The sequence below is a fragment of the Camelina sativa genome, chromosome 14 (assembly GCF_030686135.1).
Source record: "Camelina sativa cultivar CO46 ecotype springtype chromosome 14, ASM3068613v1".
Classification (NCBI taxonomy): domain Eukaryota; kingdom Viridiplantae; phylum Streptophyta; class Magnoliopsida; order Brassicales; family Brassicaceae; genus Camelina; species Camelina sativa.
The window spans coordinates 27,369,296-27,391,064 of record NC_141893.1 but is presented as its reverse complement, the minus strand read 5'-3'; the positions used below and the strand labels follow the sequence as shown (position 1 = coordinate 27,391,064).

Genomic DNA, 21,769 nt, shown 5'->3' with positions numbered 1-21,769 from the left:
ATTTTAGTCTAGTTTGGAAAAAGTTGTACACAATTTACAAAAATCTTCCATATATGCCCATTTGTCGTCGACAAAAGACAAATTTTTCGTAGATATTATATACCTAGTTACGGTAAACTTTTGATTTACTATTGAATCGTTTAGTTGTTTTGTAGATCTTTATGACAAATTTTATCTGCATATTTATTCTTGTAATGTTATCAATTTTATGTACATTGTTAAGTCGTATTTTCATTTTTAATAAAATGTTGTTTTACATAATTTATTTTGTATATTTGTATCAGGTTAAAATGATCTAAAAACAAAATAGCATATTTACAAAATGACTTAGAAAATGGTGATGCAAATAATTTGCTTCGGTTTATTTCAAACCAATGTTAATATCCAAAATATTTACATTGATCACGATAATTGATTTATCATTTTTATCAAATGATGTTAATTTTTTCATCAATTTATTGATGTATTTTTCTTGAAATATTTTTCTCAACGAAAACATACAAAAAAAAAAGAAGGGAAAGGCATAGTCGTGGTTTCGGTCACCAAAAAGGGCATTTTCGACTTTGCAGAGGGAGAAGTCAATGGATAGATTCACCCGCTGAAACGCAGCGTATTGCATCAAAAGCTAAAGATGAATCCTTTGCGCGTCTTCAGGTTTTCTAATTTTTTTTCTCTGAATTCGTCGGATCTCTCTCTCTCTCTCTCTCTCTCTCTCTCTCTCTCCAAGCCCCTTCTCTCAATCTAGGGTTAGGGTTTCGATTCTGCAGAGGTTTTTAAATTTCATTTTGTCCAAACACTTGCTGCTAAGCCTCTCTTCCTTGTTATTTATCCCCCTCTTGAGAAGCATCCGTTTCTTCTTCCTCTTAATTCGAAGAGCTTTGTAGGCTGAGCATGTCGTGAATCTCCCAAATTTCTGGTAACCCGATAAAAAAATTTAGTACATGCTGCTGCTCCTATCTTCTTCTTTGTGTGTATTCGTCTGGGCGTTCGAGTTCTTTCGACCAATTAGCTTTTAATGTTTTATGTAATTTTCGTGTTTTAGGATTTTTTTTTTTTTTTTTTGAATTTGCATCTTCGTCTGGGTTTAGGTCTCCGCCAATCTAACTTTCATTGTTGTTTGTACCGCGTACGTTGGATTTAGGGTTCTTTTCGCGTTTTGGAATTTGAGTGTTTTTGGTTCGATTGGGACATTTTTACAATAGTTCGGGGACTTTTGTTATGCAAACGAGCCTCTGAATTTTGTATTTCTGTGATACAAATGCTCATGTTCATACCTGTCGTTGTGTTAATTTCAGGTGTTTATTCAAACTCCATTGACATTAAAAAAAAAAAATTCGTTAATAAGTTAAAAGCAATGTATACCTCCGAAGGAGCCCCTGATTTTGTTGTTGACCAGGGCATGTATTACCCCGTTGATGCCAGTTATGGCTATTACTGTACAGGTAATTTAGTTAGATTTCATTTCTATATCCTCTTTGGTCTTAAGGTGTGGAGAGGAGTTTCCTAATCTTTATGAATTTTCAGGTTATGAGTCACCCGGTGATTGGGAGAACCATCAGATGTTTTTTGGTGTAGATGGTTCAGAAGTCCAATACACGGTACTAATCTCGCTCATAACAACTTTTTTCATTTAGAGTTGATTTGTTCACATACATTTTTCCTGTGTTAACATTCTATCTTATTTTTATAATTCAGGGTGGGCAGAATGAAAATTCTCCCTATATATGCTATACGCCTAGTTATGGATATGCACAGTCTCCTTACAATCCATTCAATCCTTATATTCCGGGTGCTTCAATAGGCGTTGATTCTCCGTTTGTTGGCCCTCAACAATTTTACTCTTTCCCTCCTTACCAGAGTGTTGCAACGTCACCTACTTTTGTTCCGTATGCTATTCAACCTGATACCATCTCGAATAACGTAACAAACTCTTTGGTAGAGACTGGTTCAGGTAATAGGGGTCGATCCGATGGGAGAGGATCCAGGCATAGAAATGACACTTCTTCTGGTGGGGTTCAAAGGAATGCTCCAAAACTCTCTGCAGTAAATTCTTTGGGAAAGATCCCAGACAAGCCAAGACCTAACTCTGGACAAAGTCGGCAGGGAGAAATGGAAAAGAGTGATTCTACTCCATCATCGGGACAAGCTCTCCAGGTATAATTTCGTATAAATAATTTATTGTTTTAATTTGTTTTGAATATTGGTAGTAGGAGGTTGTTGAATTAGAAAGAATCTTGGCTAGATGATTGTGATTCTAATTTCAGACATTGATATGCTTATTTGTTTAGTTCTAGGAGTAGTTTGTTGATCACTACAGCCACATATATCATTCTGATCTTGACTCATCTTTACAGGGTAGAGCTACTTCCGTTAGTGTTCAACCTGTTGACGTTGTTTCCAGTAGTAGCAGAGTATCGTCTTTTGGACAATTAGACACTGCTCCACCTGGACTTAATGGTTTTCCAAAAATTGCAACAAATAATACCAATCTTCGGCCCAAGATGTATGGTGGCTATGCAAATATAATTCCTGATAGAGTTAGTGAACAAAATCGAGGTCCAAGATCGAGAGGATTGGGGAATCAACTAATTGTCAAAGCTTATACAACAAAAGCTGGAAATGCTGATGCCGAAGGGAATATTGTGATCAATCCTTCTCAGTATAATAAAGAAGATCTCCGAATCCATTACAGCAATGCTAAGTTTTTTGTGATTAAATCGTATAGTGAAGATGATGTTCACAAGAGCATCAAATATAATGTCTGGTCATCAACTTTGCATGGGAACAAGAAATTGCAGAGTGCATATGAAGATGCACAGAAAATAGCCTCCGAGAAGTCTTGTGAATGCCCGATATTCTTGTTCTTTTCTGTGAGTTTTTCCTTCTCTTGTCTTACATGCTAGCTTGTTTGTGATAAGCTTATTCTGATGTTGTGCTTGTCTTTTTAGGTCAATGCTAGTGGTTTGTTCTGTGGCATGGCTGAGATGACTGGTCCAGTTTCTTTCGATAAAGACATGGATTTTTGGCAACAAGACAAATGGAGTGGAAGCTTTCCGGTCAAATGGCACATCATAAAAGATGTTCCCAATAGCTATTTCAGGCACATCATACTACAGAACAATGAGAATAAGCCAGTCACCAACAGTCGAGACACACAAGAGGTCAGTTTTTCTACTAGCTCACTTCACACGCTTTGAAGATTCTCACATCTGGAGAATTTGCTAATATACCGTCTTCTTCTGCAGATAATGCTGAAACAAGGTCTGGAAGTGCTAAAAATATTTAAAGATCATATGGAAAGGACTTCATTACTGGATGATTTTGTGTATTACGAAAGCCGGCAGAGAGTCATGCTGGATGAGAGAACCAGGCTACCGTACAGGACCTTTATTAGCCCTTCACCATTACCCAGACCAGATCTCTCTGACAGAAACAAGAAAACCTCCTTGGAAGCCTTCAAAAAACCTTCAGTTATCTCTGAGGAAAGCGAGGAGGTTCGTGCAAAGTCAGATGGGAGTGAGGAGACCACTGTAAAGGAAGGTAATGAAGAAGATACTTCTCCCACTCAGAAGAAGATGAGCTCTCTCACGATTGACCCGAGTGGTACAGAATCTAACCCGACCACTGTTTCTCACCTGAACCAGAAGGGTCAAGCCAAGTCTAAACCGACCTCCTCTGGCTCTCAGAAGAAGATAGACCCCTCTGAAGTGGTTGATGCTTCTCTTTCTGATGACAGTGTCAAACAAAGATCAGTACCCATAAAAGTTGCTGATGAGTCTCCTGCAATCTTAACAGTCGGTACTATTCCTCTGGACACCAAGTCACTTCAGAAGTAAAACCACCCCGGGTTTGGCTTATTATCTGATTCCTGATATTTAAAATCATCTCCCTAAAATGTCAAAAGTTAATCATGCTTCATCATACAAGCCAATGTGGTATGAAGGGAGGGTTCTGTTTGTATAGATGAGAGTTGACTGGTTTGATCAAACGCCAAAAAAGAGAATTGTTGAGGTTGACTGGTTTGATCAAACACCAAAAAAGAGAATTGTTGAGGTTTACGGGTTTGTTGTTGCGTTTTTGTTATTTGGATATGGCCTGAGTATTGTTGTTACTTCTGAGTATTGTGATCCGAAGTTCATATGCTGTCCGCTTACGGTGTGTGTGTTTCTTTCTTCTTCTCTTTTCTACTGTAAAATCCTCATTTTGACTTTTACATCTGCCCTTTGTTTGTTTGTACTTTGTTCCTCCCAACTCAAAGAGTTTCAAATTGAATATTAAGTTTTTTTTTACACCTTGATGACATTCTTATATTATGGCATACCACCTAGTCTAATCTTAGTTTAACTCGTGTCTCCTATTAGGTAACTTAGTTTAACTCGTATCTCCTATTAGGTAAATTATCAGCTGACTGATTATATTTAATCGCATATTAAGTCACTTATATTGTTACTTGCAAGTGCATCTTTTGAGAAATATGTATTTCACTGTCTTCACTGAGAAGTAAAAAGATCGTATGAAACGAATGCAACAAAAACGAAATATTGTAAGTACTGATAGATATAAAAATATTTATAATGGACGAAAAATAATAAGCCATAGAGAGAGACATCATCTAAATGCATAAAAATCTCATCGCACAAATAAGGCTTCCACTAAAAGACCCTACAAGGGATGGCCCGATATACAACTAAATAAAAGGGCAAACCTTAACCATCCAAGTGTGCGCACGCTACTAACAACCATAATTTGAATCATATGCTTCTTCCACCACCGGAGAGCCATCAAGCAAACAATCAATTGGCGGGATCGTCAACGTCTCTTGTTTCCCGTAAGCATTCCAACAAAACGGATCATCAACTAGCTCACCTTCCTCGGGCAACAGCTCGACCTCCGACATCGTTATATTCGTGCAAGCGACGGTATCACTACATGCAAAATGAATCGGCGGACTTCTAACGTCGTAAGTTCCTTTGATGTTACGGTACTCCACATCGAAGACTCGAACCGCAGATGTCTCGTTGCGACACTCTTTCGATGAGCAGTAGTACTGGTCGACGATTATGCAGTTGAGGACGTTCTCCATTTGGATGTTTTCGAAGAGGAGGTTTGAGACGGATCCGGTTCCGCCTTGCCATGTTTTCACCCGGAGACCATTATCGGAATCGCGGATCGCCGTGTTTCGGACTGTTATGTTTGAAACGCAGGCTTGTGAATTGTGCACTCCTAAGCTCCCAATGCTGCGTTTTGAGACACATTTTCAAAAGTTTTTTTAGCGGTTAGAACACATAAAAACAAAATATATAGTAGTTGATACTGATTTTTCCAATGATAAGAGTCATAAACTTATGCAGTTTTTTTTTTTAGTTTTAGACCAAATTAAGTGAAAGATAATATCTTATTAGAATTTTGTATAGAAATATTTATTCAAACTCGAAAATGATATTTATGAATATGAAAAACTTTAGTTTATTAAACTGCTGCGTTTTTTAGAAAATCGGTTACAATCAAATCGCGTTTTGACCGAGGTGAATAAATTAAAAAAAAAAAAAATAGCACCCTAATAGAAAAACGATAAAATTAATAGTACTTGTGTATGATGTTTCCAATAATAAAGAATCAATAATCATGCAATTTTGAGTTTTAGACTAAATTAGTATTAAAAATGGTATTTTTTTGAAGTTTTGCATAGAAATATATTATTCAAGTTCAAAAATAAGATTTATGGAATATAAAGAACTTTTTGGTTTATTAAAATCTAGTGCCAAGTTCGATATTTTTTGTCAACTAGTTAAAAAGTTCAATTTCCAGTGGATGGAACATTCAGCTAACATCCGTGATCCATGTTAAAAACACACAGACATCGTAATGGAATCAATTCCAAAAACAAAATAAACAACAAAAATTAACGTTAATATTCTGTTTTTAATGACTGTATATAATTAAAAAAATAAAAAATAAAAAAAGACAGAAAAGGAAATGAAAAAGAGACAGACCTGATCCCGTGACTAGGCCCACAAGTGACACCTTGAATGTCAACATCTGAGCAGCCAGTTCCTATCGATATGCAATCGTCTCCTGTTTCATTTTATTGTTCATTCCCAATTAATACATAATAATATTAGTAAAACCAAAGTTACAACACAACATTATTGATAGATACCAATAAAAAAACAGTACCGTTGCTAACGACAGAGTTGTAAATGGCAACAGATCTTGTGTTTCCAAGATGGATACCATCCGTGTTCGGACTTAGTTTCGGAGACGATATTTGGATTTCGTTTATTAGAACTCCTTCACATCCGTCGAATTTCATGTGAAACTGTGGGCTGTTTTGGATTCTTAATCCTCTCACCACTATATTATTGCTCATGAAAAATCGTATCATCTAAACAAAAATAATGAAAAAAGGGTTAGTGCTAAACTAAATTTAAATCGGTATTGGATTTGGTTCGGTTTAGTTAGGACTCACGGTCGGGCTCTCACATGGTCCAGACGACGATGATCCGTTTGGTCCCTGAAAAAAATGATAATAAAACACAGAGTCCAAATTACATTATTTGACAACAATTTCTTTTGTTTTTATAAGAAAATTTGTATACGAATAATAATAGTACGGTTTCTTGTCGTGTGTTCTGTTTTGTCACGACCACACGACTTATCAGCTAATAATTAATAATCAGCAAATCTCTAATGTAAAGTTATAAAAGTAGTGAAATTTTTTTACCCTGTGTGGTTTGCAAGGTAGATCCCACCATTTTTGACCATTGCCTTCGACGGTGCCTTTGCCGGCAAATGTGATACCCTCGAGGCGGTAAAAAACCAACCACTGTTGTTTACTGTCTTTCTCTGGCCATTCCTCTGGTCCGTCCGGTGGCATCAACACTCCGTCCAACTTCATAATCCCAACCAAAAAACACAAACGTTAAAATTTACATAAATAATACTTTCAAATGACATATATATAATTAGAACATAAACATGGTACATTTTTATGGTTATTTTTTTTTTGGTAGAAACATTTTTATGGTTATTAGCATAGTGATTTTTTTTTTAAATGTTATTTTTGTTAGAAGAAGAATCATTTATTTTGTTTGGCTCACCTGAAATACGAGTCCCGGTTGACATGGGCCGGAGAAAATAGTGGAAGTGATTTTAAAAACGCCACCTTCAGGTGCCAAAACGATGCCGGACTCGACGGCACAAGCGGCTTTCCAAGCATCTCTAAACGCTGCCGTGTCGTCGCAAGAACCATCACCCACTGCTCCATATGACGTGACGTCAAAGATGCACCCTGAGTCAGAATCTCCCGGAGCCGGGTCTGGACTCGGGTTTGGATTCGGGTACGGGTCAGACGGGACTTGATCAGGTGGATTGGCTGATTCAAGAGGAGGTGGAGGTGGAGGAGAAGAAGGAGGAGGAAGAGGATGCGAGAGGCCACGACGACTCTTGTGGTAATGATATCTTCCTTGTGCCACGTACGTGAAATGTCCGAAGAGGACAGTGGAGATTATGTAAGCCACGAGAATGCCTCCGAGACCTCGCATTGCTAAGCTATGGAGAGGAGAGAAATGGAGAAAGAGAAAGAGAGAGAGTGTTAAGTTAAGAGAGTTTATAGATGAGTTTTGAGAGTTTATAGATGAGTTTTGAAGTCTGTTATATAGCAAAGCAGAACAGAACACACACAGAGACAAATGGAGTTTGAAGTCCGTGTAGATGACACGTGTTTATTACTTGTTGGTTATTGAGTTCTATATATGTGTTGTTGTTGGACATGAGGTTTTTTAAGAGGAGGAGACTTGTTTTTAGTTAGCAAATATTCTACTGTTTTTACGACTTGTCTTTTTCTCTTTTCAATTCTTTATTTTTATTTTCTAGTTAGAAAGATTGTAATGTTTTCATCTATATCGAAATATTGACTAATGTTTGGATTGATATATACTTATATGGCTTCTGAATGGTCAAGGTGAATACGTTTTGAATTAATAACATAATAAAACAAATTAATCTTTTTAAGGATTCATAGAAGTTTATCGATACTTTACTATTATATAGAGATTGATCTATAAAAACAAATGACCTTCTTGTGTATTGGGAAAATTCTTGACTTCTTGTTTTTTTGTTTTTATAGATCAATCTCTATATAGTAGTAAAGTATAGAGTGAACTATGACTTTACCACAATATAGTTTTTTACATAACGTTGTTTTTGATCTTACATACTTTCTATCCATTATATTTTTTAATTCTTGTTTGGATTTTTGTTTTTTTCAACAATATACTGTATACATGTTATCATCATCAACTTAATCATAATTTATATCATCTATTAAATTTATTTACTAGACGTTTTCTGAGTTATGCTTGAACGGTTTTTTTTTTTTTTTTTAAACTATTTTCTGAGTAAATATGTGAGAATTAAAAATAGGGGAAAAGAGACATTACCACGGTAGTTATTGTAGTATATATATATACTTAGTTTCTGCACTATGTTTCTGCACTATGTATATACTTAGTTTCTGCACTATATATATATATACATATATATTATATACTATATGTATATATAGTTATATTATTTCTTGCAGTCCAAGAGATTTCATGTTTCCTATCTTATAAGATCCAAATTTCTTAGCATATTATTGATGCTAATTATTTTTTTACAAAAATATTAGAGCATAAACAGTGGTAGTTTTTCACATGTGTTCTCAACAAAATAAAAAAAAAAATAATAAAAAGTAAAGGAGAGAGAAGAGAATCGATTCTCATTTTAGAACATTTGAAAACCTCTTGAGAGACTGCTTTCACATGTGTGGACATATAATTGGTTGTAATTTTTATTTTTATTTAAATTTTAAATAAATAATTAAGTAGAATAATAGATATTAAAATAATATATTTGAGAGACTGTGGGAGTCTCTACCCATACATGCTCTTATATATTGATTTTCATTCAATGGATAAAATTATTGATGCTAGTTAGTAGTTAGGAAGTCCTCCTAGCTAGTAATCCAGACTATTTCTTAAAAGAAATCTGAAATTAAATTAAATTAAAACCCTTAAGCAAGTCAGTCAGTACAACAAGGTTTCATCAGTAACCCTGGTTACTCACCTCAATCCCCATGCAAAAGAATTGCCACGTTAACTTAATATAACAATTAACAGATTTGTAAGATACTAATACTTTTGATCAACTATATGTAATGGATACAAAAAAAAATAATAACTAATTACTTATTAGTGAACATTATTCCAATTCTAATCTCGTAGAATCCTAATATATTTGTAATACCACCAACACGCAACGTTATTATCTAACAAATAGCTGTCGTGTGATATTTATGCAAATGAGAGTTTGCGTCTCTATGTTCGTGATATATAACAAACTTGAATTTTGGTTGTGAGGGCTTTAGATCTATAATTGGACAAAATTCTTATTGGTAAATTATCCACTAGTAGACAGCATATCTTCATTTGCCATAGTAAGATATATAAGACCACAACTTAATAATGGAATATGTGTAGAGATAGCTAGCTAGAAGAATAATTATTGGTTAATAAACATATAAAAATACGAAATGATTAGAACACATAATGTTGGAAGGACTGATTTGAAATCTTGCGCTTACATTCGTGATGTACATGTGTGTGCGGCACTGTCAATAATTAATTGTTCACCTTCTCTCTTCGTACCGTATTGTTCAGAACATGGATCATGTTTATTTACATGACCGACTTAAATTTTGTAGGCCATGTTTAAAGTTGTATGTATCAACAGTATACATATATATATATATATATATATCTTCTCATAAAATACTGAACTTATAATGTTTGGACCGCATTAGCCTGGATTATATGAAACAGTCTAATCAATATAATAAAAATTAGATGTTTTTCACCAGGTGATGACACACCAGAAAATCAAGCTATACTAATATTTCTAACTTCTATAACAAGTAAAGAAAATAAAATAAGAGGATAGTGTCTTTAATCAAGTGGTTACAGGTTTACAACACCACAGTTATGACGGATCCCTCCAAAATATGTTTATGTATTTTGACCAATATTAACTTTTCTAACAATTAAAAAAACGCTATAAAACAATATGTGTTTAAATTTATATTAAATACAAAAATACACCACAAATTCAAACCACACTAATATATCTCCCACATTAGGGTAAAGAATATAAAACATTAGGCTATTTATACAATTAAGTTCACTCAATTTAAATGTAAACATTTATAAGCCATCTTTGATTTGAGATTTCTCAATCATTAATTAATTAGTGCATTTTCTATTTTATTATTGTATAAACCATAGTTTTTACAATTAATATAATTCTAAAAAGAAGTTCATATATTCAAGAATTCAATATATCTAAACATAGTTACAAAAAGTATTACCGCGGCGTAGCGCGGGTCTAACCTAGTAAATATAAAAATATTTGATTTTTAATCTTTTAAAGAAAATATTAATAAGTTATATTAAGTTCTTTTGGTAAAAAAAAAATTGAAGCAAGTTCTTCAGCTCAGTTTGCAGATTCATATGTACAAACACTTATACAATTGATTGTAAAGTCATCTTATATTTGAAAGGTAATAGTGACTTGGAAAATTCATAAACTGTGTATATGGATAGATCTTTAGAATCTTTTTCGATTCAAGAAAAAAAGATCATTCATACGACAACGATTGATATCGATCCCAATCCACAACAACAGCATTACCAGTCATGCCCTTTTTAGCTTCTTAAAACTTTAGTTTGTGAAACACTAACAATGCCGACGAATGATAAAGAAAAGTAACACAGATATCTAACAAAAAAATAATAATAAGCGTTTTGTATAGTTTAATAAATAAAAAAATCAAGTGATATAAATAATTGAGAAGCAAATAGACAAATCTCGTGACACTTTGTTGTATTGTAGTTGAGTTTATTTCTTGTGGATGTTGAAGACCCGTAAGGAAAAGAGTTGGGCGGGGGCTCCGGAAATGTATCCATTGATTCCCAATGCTTCTAAACGAGCTGTCCTCCCACACATTTATCTATTTCTTGCTTTTGGTTTTTAAACAAGAATCATTTAATGTCGGCCAGAATCATCTCTAATTTCATAAGAAACTATATATACAGAATTCAATTCACCAATACATGTATACATTGTTAGAATTTCTCATAGTGGATGTAATCATGTAAAATATATACGTAGACAGTGACATAATATTCTTCAAACGTACAAAGTAGTTTGTCTCTTAATTAATTGTTTTTATTCTATTTTTTCCTTCCCATACACAAATTTATACAGTATAAATCTAGTGCCTATCATTATCTTTGGGCGATATCGAAGAAAGAAGGCATAAACATTACTTACATATGAGAATATGTTCAAGACTTCAAGTCAATCTCCTAACAAAACTTATGCACTAGCTAACACAAATCCACTAAAGTATATCTAGGTTATTGATATCCTCTCAAAGATATAGTTGCATGTCACAAATGAATATCTCTATGAACAGAAATATACTAGCGACTAGCTAGACCTTTTGTGATCGACATGAAATATATGTTATGCTGTCCTATTAAAAAAACTGTATGTTAGGTCGAAGCCATTATTCCCAAAAGTTATTTGATTTAGAGGAAGAAACAAGAAAAGTTTAAAGCGTGAGTCTTTTTTTTTTGTTGTTGTATATTTTCGTCTCTATATGTCACATGTATATCTCTCTCACGGGTCGTGAGTGATGATGGGCTCTTGTGGCTCAACTTAACACCACGTGTACACTTTGGTTACACGCGCCGCAACGCTCTCTGTTAGTGGCTCTTTTTCCACCATCCGGAAGTATCTTCAAGTCGCGACATGTGTTTTGTTTCCAAATCTATATGCCGCAAACTGTGAAGGATACTCCAAGTAACATCAAACTTTTTGTGTGTACATTTATGTCTACGTGACAGCACGTATAAATATGTTTTTATACATATTAATGTTTGAATTACCCATAAGCATAATTCAAAAACATAAGTTTAATTCTATGACAGCACGTATAAATATATTTTTATATATATCAATGTTTGAATTACCCATAATAAGCATAATTCAAAAACATAAGTTTAATTCTATGTAACAACGAGGACTTCGACCATTTCGTACACCTGATGGGTCTTAGTCTCTTAGATATATATGGTTATGCAATTTGGCTAGTTTTAATGTTGGTGGTTTTGTGTTTATTGGACAATAAAGATAACATGTTCTGTGGATGATATAAACCACGACTAACATTATCCTCTATATATATATTTTTTTAAAATTGCATACTTAAAAATAAGAGAAATACTCCTCAATAGCACTAATTTATGTTTTTCTACCAAAATTAGCACTCACTCTTAAATATTCCACATTTAGCACAAATTTAATATAATTAAATACTTTAATTTAAAAAAAAATATTACAATCTTTGATCTCTCGTGAGAGAGACGAGAACGAAGTCTCACATTAATCAAAGCTCAGAATCGCCTTCAATGGATGCTAAGATCGGACAATTCTTTGACTCCGTCGATTTCTTCTTCACCGGTAGCGATAAGATTCCTTGGTGCGATGGAGATGTCATCGCTGTAAGTTTTTCTCTAATCCTTCTCATGTGTTTGCTTTTTCTTTCCGCCTTACATTTCCAAAGACGAAGAACCATCTCTTGTAGGTAAATGGAATCACGAACTATTAGAGGAAAATTTATAACTGTTTTTGTTTGCCAATTTCTGAAATCAGATTTGCTTTCTCCAAGATTAGCCCCATCCTTTGATTTTTGGATTCGAGAGAACTTTGAAATCGAGCTTTAGAAGTTTTTTACAGGCTTCACCAGCTAAAAATCCATGGTTTTGATTGATGTGTAGGGATTTGAAAGAGAGGTTCGAGAGGATCTTAAGCAAGAGTGCTTAATGTGAAAGGTTCGAGAGGTTCACTGAGGATCTTAAGCAAGAGTGCTTAATGCAATTGTCATGGGCACTTGTTCATTCCCGTCAAACCGAAGATGTGCAACCGAGAATTGTCATGCTTGAAGGTAGTAATGTCCCATCTTTTTCTGTGAAATCCATGTCCTGAAAGATTTGGTGAGTGAAAGAGTTAGAGTGAGAGTATAGTAGAATTTTGCAGTTCTACTATACTTTTGGCTTGTGTAAGTTGATGGAAGCCAAATCCTTCATGAATTTAGTAAATTATGATTGTGATTTTGATCTCCTTATTACTAATGATGATTATGAACTTAAGTATTGATTTGAACTAGATGATTAATTTTAAGCTAGGTGAGCTTTTTAAATTTTGACAGATATGGTGCCTTGCTCGAGAGTTTCATTGGTAGACAAGATTTAGTAGAAAACATTAAGGATTGTATCATTGATTTGGGAGGAGCAGATCCTCTAGATACCAAGGTTTGTTCTTTTATATGATACTTACTTTCTTTAAACCAAGACACTTAGGATGTGATTTGCATGATTTCTCTAATCTCTTCATTTCATTATTTGCCTAAGATGCAAAACTCAAAAGATTCATATTTAGGGGCAGGAATATCGTCAATGTTTTTTCTATTACACGGACGACGCTGGTTATTTCCTCTTTAACTGTCGGACAAGGCCATTGAATATGACAACTTCATGGAGAAATGGTGGACAAGAAGCATATTACATAGCCAAATTTGAACACGACGGTGAAGCGAGTCATAGCGATGGAACGTTTGTAAAATCTGTATAATGCTTATATTCGTACTTTAATGTATTATGATCATCCTACTTCTTAATTTTATTGAAATAAAAGAGAGCCTCTAACAGTAAATATGGTCATGAAAGTCTTCATTAATTTTTATGATATTCTTCATGAATTTATTTTTCTATGAAGGTTTTCCTGAAATTCGATAAAAACTTCCTAAATATCTGGGAATCCTTCATGAATGTTTTATGATCATTTAACAATTTTTTACTTGAATGTATTATGATCATCCCACTTCTTGAATTTTCTTGAAATTAAAGAGAATCTGTAACAATAAATATGTTCATGAAAGTCCATGAATTTTTATGAAATCTTTCATGAATTTATTTTTCTATGAAGGTCTTCATGAAATTTGATAAAGTCTTCCTAAATATCTATGGATCCTTTCTGAATTTCATACAATCTTTCCTGAATTTAATACAATATTTCCTGAATTTCATATAATATTTCCTGAAGTTCAGTCACAGTTAAAACAAAGTGCTAACATAAACATGTGAGAATGTTATACATTAGACAAGTACCAAAAAAAACTAAAAAAGTTTCTCAAGCATCATATATGTCTAAACATCAGATAGAGTAAAATTGTATAAAGGAACACAGTCTCATCTGCAGATATCCAAAGCATACTTGCATCTTGTGTCATCTGCAGATACATCACGTAGCTTAGAGAAAAACCTCATTTCCTGCGATAAAAATTGAAATTAGGGAATAAGTTTCAGGAACATCATCATGAATTATCAACAATGCTTCCTTAATCTTCAAATATGACAAAGAAACACAAAATTACACGAGCAACAAACAACACACTTTGCTACACGAATCATTTGTACCAGTCAACCTGAAAGTTAGACTTACTAATCAAACTCTAATGCAAAAAATCACACAACCATCAACAATCACTTTGCTACATGAATCATTTGTACCAATCACATCTTAACCTTCACCAACGAGCTCAATTTACAATAAAAAATCACATTCACTCCATTAAACTTCATCAAATTAGCAAACAAATAAAACACCTAAAACCCCCCAACTGAATCAAAAAAGCCCAATTTTACAAGCTAGGTTTTAGAATAAGAAGAAAGATTCAAACACAAAGCGTTTCAATTAACCAGATGGCGATGGAGGAGAGAGAGAAAGAGGTGAAAGCGGTGGCAATTTTTGATCTCCAGCGGGTGTCACTGATCTTCTGCGGATGTCATCGATCTCTTGTAGATCGCCGGCGATTTCGTCGAAACTTTGATCTTCTGTAAACAATCAACAACGAGATGATGATAGTTAGTGGAAGAGAGATGCGTGATTGTACTTTGTCCAGGAAAGCGCTTAAGACAATGATAATATATAAAAAAATTAAAAAAAATTATTCTTTTAATATTTAATTAGAGTATATGTGTTAGTTTTGGAATTTAGGAGAATGTGTGCTAAGTTTGGAAGAGAAACTTAAATTAGTGATATTTTTGAGAATCTCCCTAAAAATAATAATCGGATCATAGGAGTGGAGAAATTTTTTTTTTCAATTCGCTAACTAATTTGTGTAAAACACAAAAAAACCTAGAAATTATATAATACTTAAATTTTACTTTTTTTTTAACAAAATAAAATTTGATATAGTTTATTATTTTTTATATTTTTAGCTAAAATATCTTATAAATCGACAATGACGAAAAATATTCCAATGTGAGTTTACTTTTGTCCCCAAATATAATTAAAAAAGCATCAATACATTGTTTCAGGGAAAAATCATACAATATATACTGAAAAGTATACGAGTTCTTGAAAAGTATATGTATTGCAATTATGCTTAGTGAAATTTATTGTAACAAAATATATATTGGCAGTAAGCCCTAACGACCAAATCGTGACGATCAAAATGATCTTACTTCGGAGCTACCAAACGTTGCGAATAAAAATAGAAAGTTGTTGCATGTAGTCTATAAAATATAATTTTCTTACTAGATCCATGATAACTCAAAATGTCATGGACGTAGATTATATAATTTACGAGAAAGATTGATATGACATTAAATGGGATTGGAAAAATGGTGAGTCGCCACGTGTGGTTTCGCAAAACTCACGGGCATGTGTATGTCGCACCAGAGATGCGTCACGGGTTGGTGAATTTTAGGTTAATGATCTATTCATAACGTTGAGATTTGATTTGATGCTTAGCATAATCGTATATAAACAATATAAGTACTATATTTTTAGTGTGATTTGGACGGCTTGACGACAATGTTCACACTCCGTAAGACAGCGGAAGAAACCCAAAGGTTCTTGTCTGCTTCGTGGATGTTTAATTAGTTCGAAATGCTTAATTATTTGCTTCTTAATTACTAATTAATTAACATATTTGTAAGACTAGCTAGAGGTTGACGAAAAATAATGGTAAAGCTCTATATTCTCCATCTCCCACGGCGGAGTAAATCTATAGATTATACATTCTAACAATTGATATTCATATGTATTTAAGAGTATGTTATTTTTACAAGTCTAAATAGTAATTATTAACACGTCTCTTTAGTTGGAGGTTTGAGCATTATAATAGCTTAACCGAAATTTAGATTCAATATTGTTGATATGAAAAACAACGATTTAAAGTGTTTTAAATGGTTTATAAGATCTTGGCAGACTTTCGGTAGAAATTGATATGAACTAAGAAGAATTGACAAACTGGATTTGTATTGATTAATTCTTTGTTGCTCGGTACCCAATTCCCCCTCCTTCTTTACAGAATTCGAGTATTTAAACTGAAACAACCCTAGAACTATCATGGATCTCTTCCTACGATTTCGCTCACGATCCTGTAATCATTTCCCCAGTTTGACTTAGCGATCTTCTCAATCCAATTCTCTTCCTGGGCCTGCAGCAGGCCCATTATCGTATTAGACATCTGCTCCTTAATGGGTTTTTCTACGGCCTCTCGATCGTCGAAACCCAACACCAACATATATGAAGTTGAGGAAGAGTGTTTGTAAGGAGTATTTGACAAATAATTATAGGTATTGAAGGTGGATCGAGATCAGGGACATGGAGTATCAGTAATTTAAAAGCAACTTGGTCGAGGAAAAAGTATTATTAGTGTCAATGTTGATATGTTTTGTTCGTTGGTGACTTGGTATATAACCGGATTCGATAATATGTAAATTACATCAGACTACGCAACAAGGCATGTTGGTGGAGAGCGGTAAGTTGAAAGGCCGCTAGAGAAAAGCATATTTGCGTTTTGCGATATACTAGTGGATACGTTTTAAGACATTGAAATAGATGCGTTGAGGTCATGTATGATATATGTGCATCTGGATGTGTATAATCTATGCAAGGCAATCATTTTTTTTTTCTGATGTATGATGTACATACATGTATATATGCATTAGTGTATAGTGTATACTATGTGGCCAATGTGGCCAGGTAACCTTATATGTATAAATCATGGCCATAGTGTGTTGTTTTTAACCAAATTTATTTTCAGTGCTAGTCAAAAGAAAGCTTTGGACCTTGGGCAATTCTCGCTCAATCTATTAAGTTCTTTGGGCTTGTATCCAAAAAAAAAAAAAAAACACATACGATCCGTTAAATCATGGTTATGTTTGTTAAATGTCTTGTGCTATTTAATTAAGAAGATTATATATTTTATTCAAATGCAATAAATCGACTTGTGCTTTTAGATTGTTTTAAATTAAATGCATAATTGTATACTATTGAGAAGACGGTCACGTGAAAAAGTTCGATAGACAAATCTAAGTTCAAGTTTATATCATACTAGATAAATATGGACTCGCCTGTGCAAGTTTAAAGTTTATAAATTAAATTAAAATTTACAAAAATATATTAAAATTTAATTTTCGTTATTTATATTGTTTTATGTTTTATGTTTGCTATAATATACAGATTTATATCTATTTACAAATTTTTATATATATTATCATTAAAAACATGTTTTTATACCTAAATATACTGTATATTACAAATATGTTCTTTACCACCATCTAGAAAATGTATATATAAACACATTAATCCAACTATTATGTCTTTTTACTATTACTTTTACATAGTATTTTTAATTACTAAAATTAGTGGTTCAAAATACATTTAGAAAAAAAAATATATAACATAGTATACTAATCAATCATGTATCATCACAATAGTGTATAACCAGCCATGGAGAGAACCTTGCGTCCAACCTCCTCCACCTTCCTCCCTTGGGGAGATAACCTTTGCTCCCAACCTCCTCCACCATAGAGAGAATCTTGGTTCTGCCCTCCTCATGTATGGAGAGAACATGTTCACGTCTTTTAGCAATCTCAAAATGGCTTGCTCCGACAACCAAAGAAACTAAAGACCATTTTCTAACGTCACAAAATCTTTTGATAGTAACTAATAATATTTTTTTCTAATGTACTCGTGGAAATGTTTTTCACACCATGATATAGAATTTGTTTCTAGAACTCTCCGACTGCCACCTTGCTTTGTGAGCCCATGTCCATGGACCCACCTTCTGTAGTGGGGCCACGTCTACTCCTGGCCCATCCATATCCGACGGCTGGTCTGTTAAGTCCGAGAGGCTTTAAATATTTGGCTATGTCTAACCATATTAGAAAAATAAGATGCATATATTAATCTTTTTTTTGGGTCAACATATTAATCTTACCTATTCCAAACTGAAAAATGAGAAAGTAAGAGAAAATTTTGGTTAAAAAAAATAAGAAAAAATTACCTTTCCATTAAAAAAGTTTTACCAATAGAACAAATTTTAAAGCAATGTTTTTGAATAAATTGTTTTGTTAGATGAAAAATGTGAGATGATCTATGTTTATATAGAAGTAAATATTTATATTTTTTAGAATTAATAATTAACTGTACATTTTCCTTAATCCCTTTTGTATTTTTTTTGTTGAATTAATAACTTAAAATTAAAAATAAGTAAATAATGTTATAATTTTGAATTTTATGAAATATATAATCTCCTTATAATTATTTTTCTAAAAACTGTTTAATTTTTGTATTTTTTATAATTATCTTTTTACATTATTAATAATTTTTTTAAAAAAAATTTTATCGTTAACTCAAATTTCTCTTATTAAATATTCACTTTTTCACATGTAAAAATCTCTGATTAATAACTTGAGACATGTCAAAATTTTGTTAATGGCTAACTTTCAAAACCCAATCTTATATATATATATATATATATATATATATAAGTCTATAACCTTTGTATTATTTTGAAATCATTATTGTGTACTGTAAGCTTAAGAAAGAGAATTGGTTTTAACCAACTTGTGTTATTCCATTAGGTTGAGTTACCCTTATATACACATGGGTAGATATACATCAATCTTCACTAGACCTTATCTCTATGAGATTTACATCAATATTCACTAGACCTTATCTCTATGAGATTTACATCTATCTCATTAACAATATACTACAATATTCGTATCTATCTTAACATGGATATCAAGTGTTTGAAATTTTTATCTATTCATGTTACCTCTTCTTCTTTTTATATGTGTTTTATATACAAGCATCATTTGGAACGACTTATCAGAAGAAAGATTAGAAGAAAATGTATGTGAAAAGAGCCATAAACTTAACTATTTAAGTAACCCACATACATAGTAAGTATCCAAAACGTAAGATCAAGGAAGGTCTTTTGATTATAAACATTAGCTTGAGATTGACGATTCTGTAGGCCGGTCAAGATTTGCAACTTGTATTTCATACTTTACACAGTTTATACACGATATTTTTGAGAATGCATCCTACAAATAATATAGCCACCTTGTCCTTCTATGTAGGAGCTTTGATCACTCCATTTCAAAGATAGCAATTTTTGGTGGCTACAAGTGTTCTTAAAAAGTAGTTTTTGGCATTTTATTTTAAGAAAAAAAATCGTTTATATCACGTTTAAAATTGTTGTTGTCCTATTGATTATGTTATTTCATAATTCAGCTATTTCACTATTGAGCTACTAGATTTTATATGCAGTACACCGCATAACAAGTTATTTGTAACTGAAAAAATTAATTTAAATTTGTATTGTTTGTTATTTTTGTTTAGTGTTTAAAATAATAGAATTGTATTTTGATTGTTAATTCTATGATTTAAATTGTTTAATTTCAATTTGTTTTTTACATAATATTAACTTAATCAACATAATTAGATACATTTGTTACTCTAATATTGACATTGTTAAGAAATTAATGAAATGATGTTTTACCCGTGTAGCACCGAATGAATGATACTTTAATTTTATATTAATATCGATTCAAACATATCCCGTCATATAATCCCATCTCAGAATATTTGAACTCATGGTACACAGTGAGACAAATTTTATTTATTTATTAATAACATCTTAATTTTTAATATTTATTGTTTTGTATTATTAGGATTAAGTTGAGTTAGTATGATATATATTACGATTGTAACCATTTAATGTAACATTTTATAATATTGCCGCTTCTTATAAATTTTAAGTATATAAATTTCTTATAACGTTTAAATATTTATAATATTTGAAAATTCACAAAAGTGTAAATATCATTGATATTTTAAACATTTTATAAAATTTAACTTTTTAAAAGTTTAAATGTTAAGTATCTATAAAAAAATTAAAGTTTAAATATTTATAATACTTTGAATCTTTTTTAAAATTTTAAATTCCTTAAAATAAAAAACCAAAATAAACTGGATAAACTTTTAAATTTGAATGTTTAATATAGATCAAGCTTCCTGCTCATTCGTATTCAGAATTAGTTTGATCTTTTTCAACACACATTCAATCCATCAGTTACATGACACAAGGTTATACAGTCTGATCAGACACACAAATTTCATCAAGATTTCTGATGACGATTTATTTTTTTACAAAAACTTCTCAAAAGCAGGCACAATTTGAACCCATATACACACAACAAAACCATAAGAATGTGGACATTTTTAAAGTTAAAAAGTACCTCTTTTTGTCAACTTAAGAAGTACCTTATATAGTAGGAACTGACTTGAGCTACAACGTAAGAGAATATTTTTGGGATTTCTGTGATGGATAACATATTAGATGGTATTAATCTATTTTATATAATTTTGTTGTGTTTATTTTCCCGGTGAAACAAATATTTGTGTGATGATATTATATAATATACTACATGAAAAAGTAAAGAGTTAGTAATATAATAAGATTTATATAATAAAAACAAATGAAACAGAAGAAATTAGATAGTGATAGAAATATTAATCGATATCTAATTCAATTTGCTATTTCAAGGGTATTTTTCTATGTCCTTTTTCAAAAATATCCATTCATGGTGTCTATTTTCAAAAATACATCTTTTTAATATATAATAACTAAATTCTAAATCCTAAACCTACTCCCTTAAAACTATACTCTAAATGTAAAATAGTGAACTCAAACCTATAAATTTTAAAAAAAAAATTAATTTAACATATTGTAATAATGTGAATGAGAGCAAAAATGAAAATATTCAACAAAAAGATTATCTCAAAATCTGCATTTATAACAAATTCTCTATTTTTAATTATAATCTTATATCGTAGTATTCTTCAGCTCCAAAAGATATGTCCTTACCATGAGAACCGAGGTTCCTACAATTTGCAAACAACATATAAAAATTATAGATAAAGAGAGTTACATGCTCAATTCATAATTATTGGATCCATGCATTTTCTTGCATGATCGATGTCAAATTGTCAATGAAGTTTAAACTTTGAGACCCCATGACTAGGATATATTGAAAAAGAATCGTAGTAGCATTTAATTTGTCTAACAAAATATCTTGGAATCTTACAATATTTTTTTTTGGTATTTTGTTTCAAAGTGGATATATATGCGAACACACCCAAGTAATAACAATCATGAACAAAAACAGTTCGTTATTATGTTGGTTCAAGACATCTTGACGATTCTGAAAATATAAAAAGTTTATGGAGAATTGTGAGATTTTAAAGAAATCTTAGGGGCTAAAAGAAAATAAAAGTACTGTCATTTGAAATAGTAAAT

At 32.1% G+C, this 21,769-nt stretch overlaps 2 protein-coding genes across 2 annotated transcripts; one reads left to right on the top strand and one right to left on the bottom strand.

Moving 5' to 3' along the window:
• The first annotated feature begins 617 nt into the window (after positions 1 to 617).
• LOC104742313 (uncharacterized) lies at positions 618 to 4,293 on the top strand. The gene is made up of 7 exons (XM_010463306.2): positions 618 to 916; positions 1,296 to 1,442; positions 1,525 to 1,598; positions 1,696 to 2,154; positions 2,355 to 2,870; positions 2,949 to 3,161; positions 3,246 to 4,293. Exons 2-7 carry the CDS (start codon positions 1,355 to 1,357, stop codon positions 3,834 to 3,836), a joined length of 1,941 nt encoding a protein of 646 aa, XP_010461608.2. The 5' UTR covers positions 618 to 916; positions 1,296 to 1,354; the 3' UTR covers positions 3,837 to 4,293.
• A 170-nt stretch (positions 4,294 to 4,463) lies between these two features.
• On the bottom strand, positions 4,464 to 7,773 carry LOC104742314 (polygalacturonase At1g48100). Its single transcript, XM_010463307.2, has 6 exons — positions 7,101 to 7,773; positions 6,725 to 6,892; positions 6,470 to 6,514; positions 6,178 to 6,385; positions 5,994 to 6,075; positions 4,464 to 5,237 (listed from the first exon to the last, which is right to left on the bottom strand). Exons 1-6 carry the CDS (start codon positions 7,542 to 7,544, stop codon positions 4,733 to 4,735), a joined length of 1,452 nt encoding a protein of 483 aa, XP_010461609.1. The 5' UTR covers positions 7,545 to 7,773; the 3' UTR covers positions 4,464 to 4,732.
• Between the last annotated feature and the right edge of the window lie 13,996 nt (positions 7,774 to 21,769).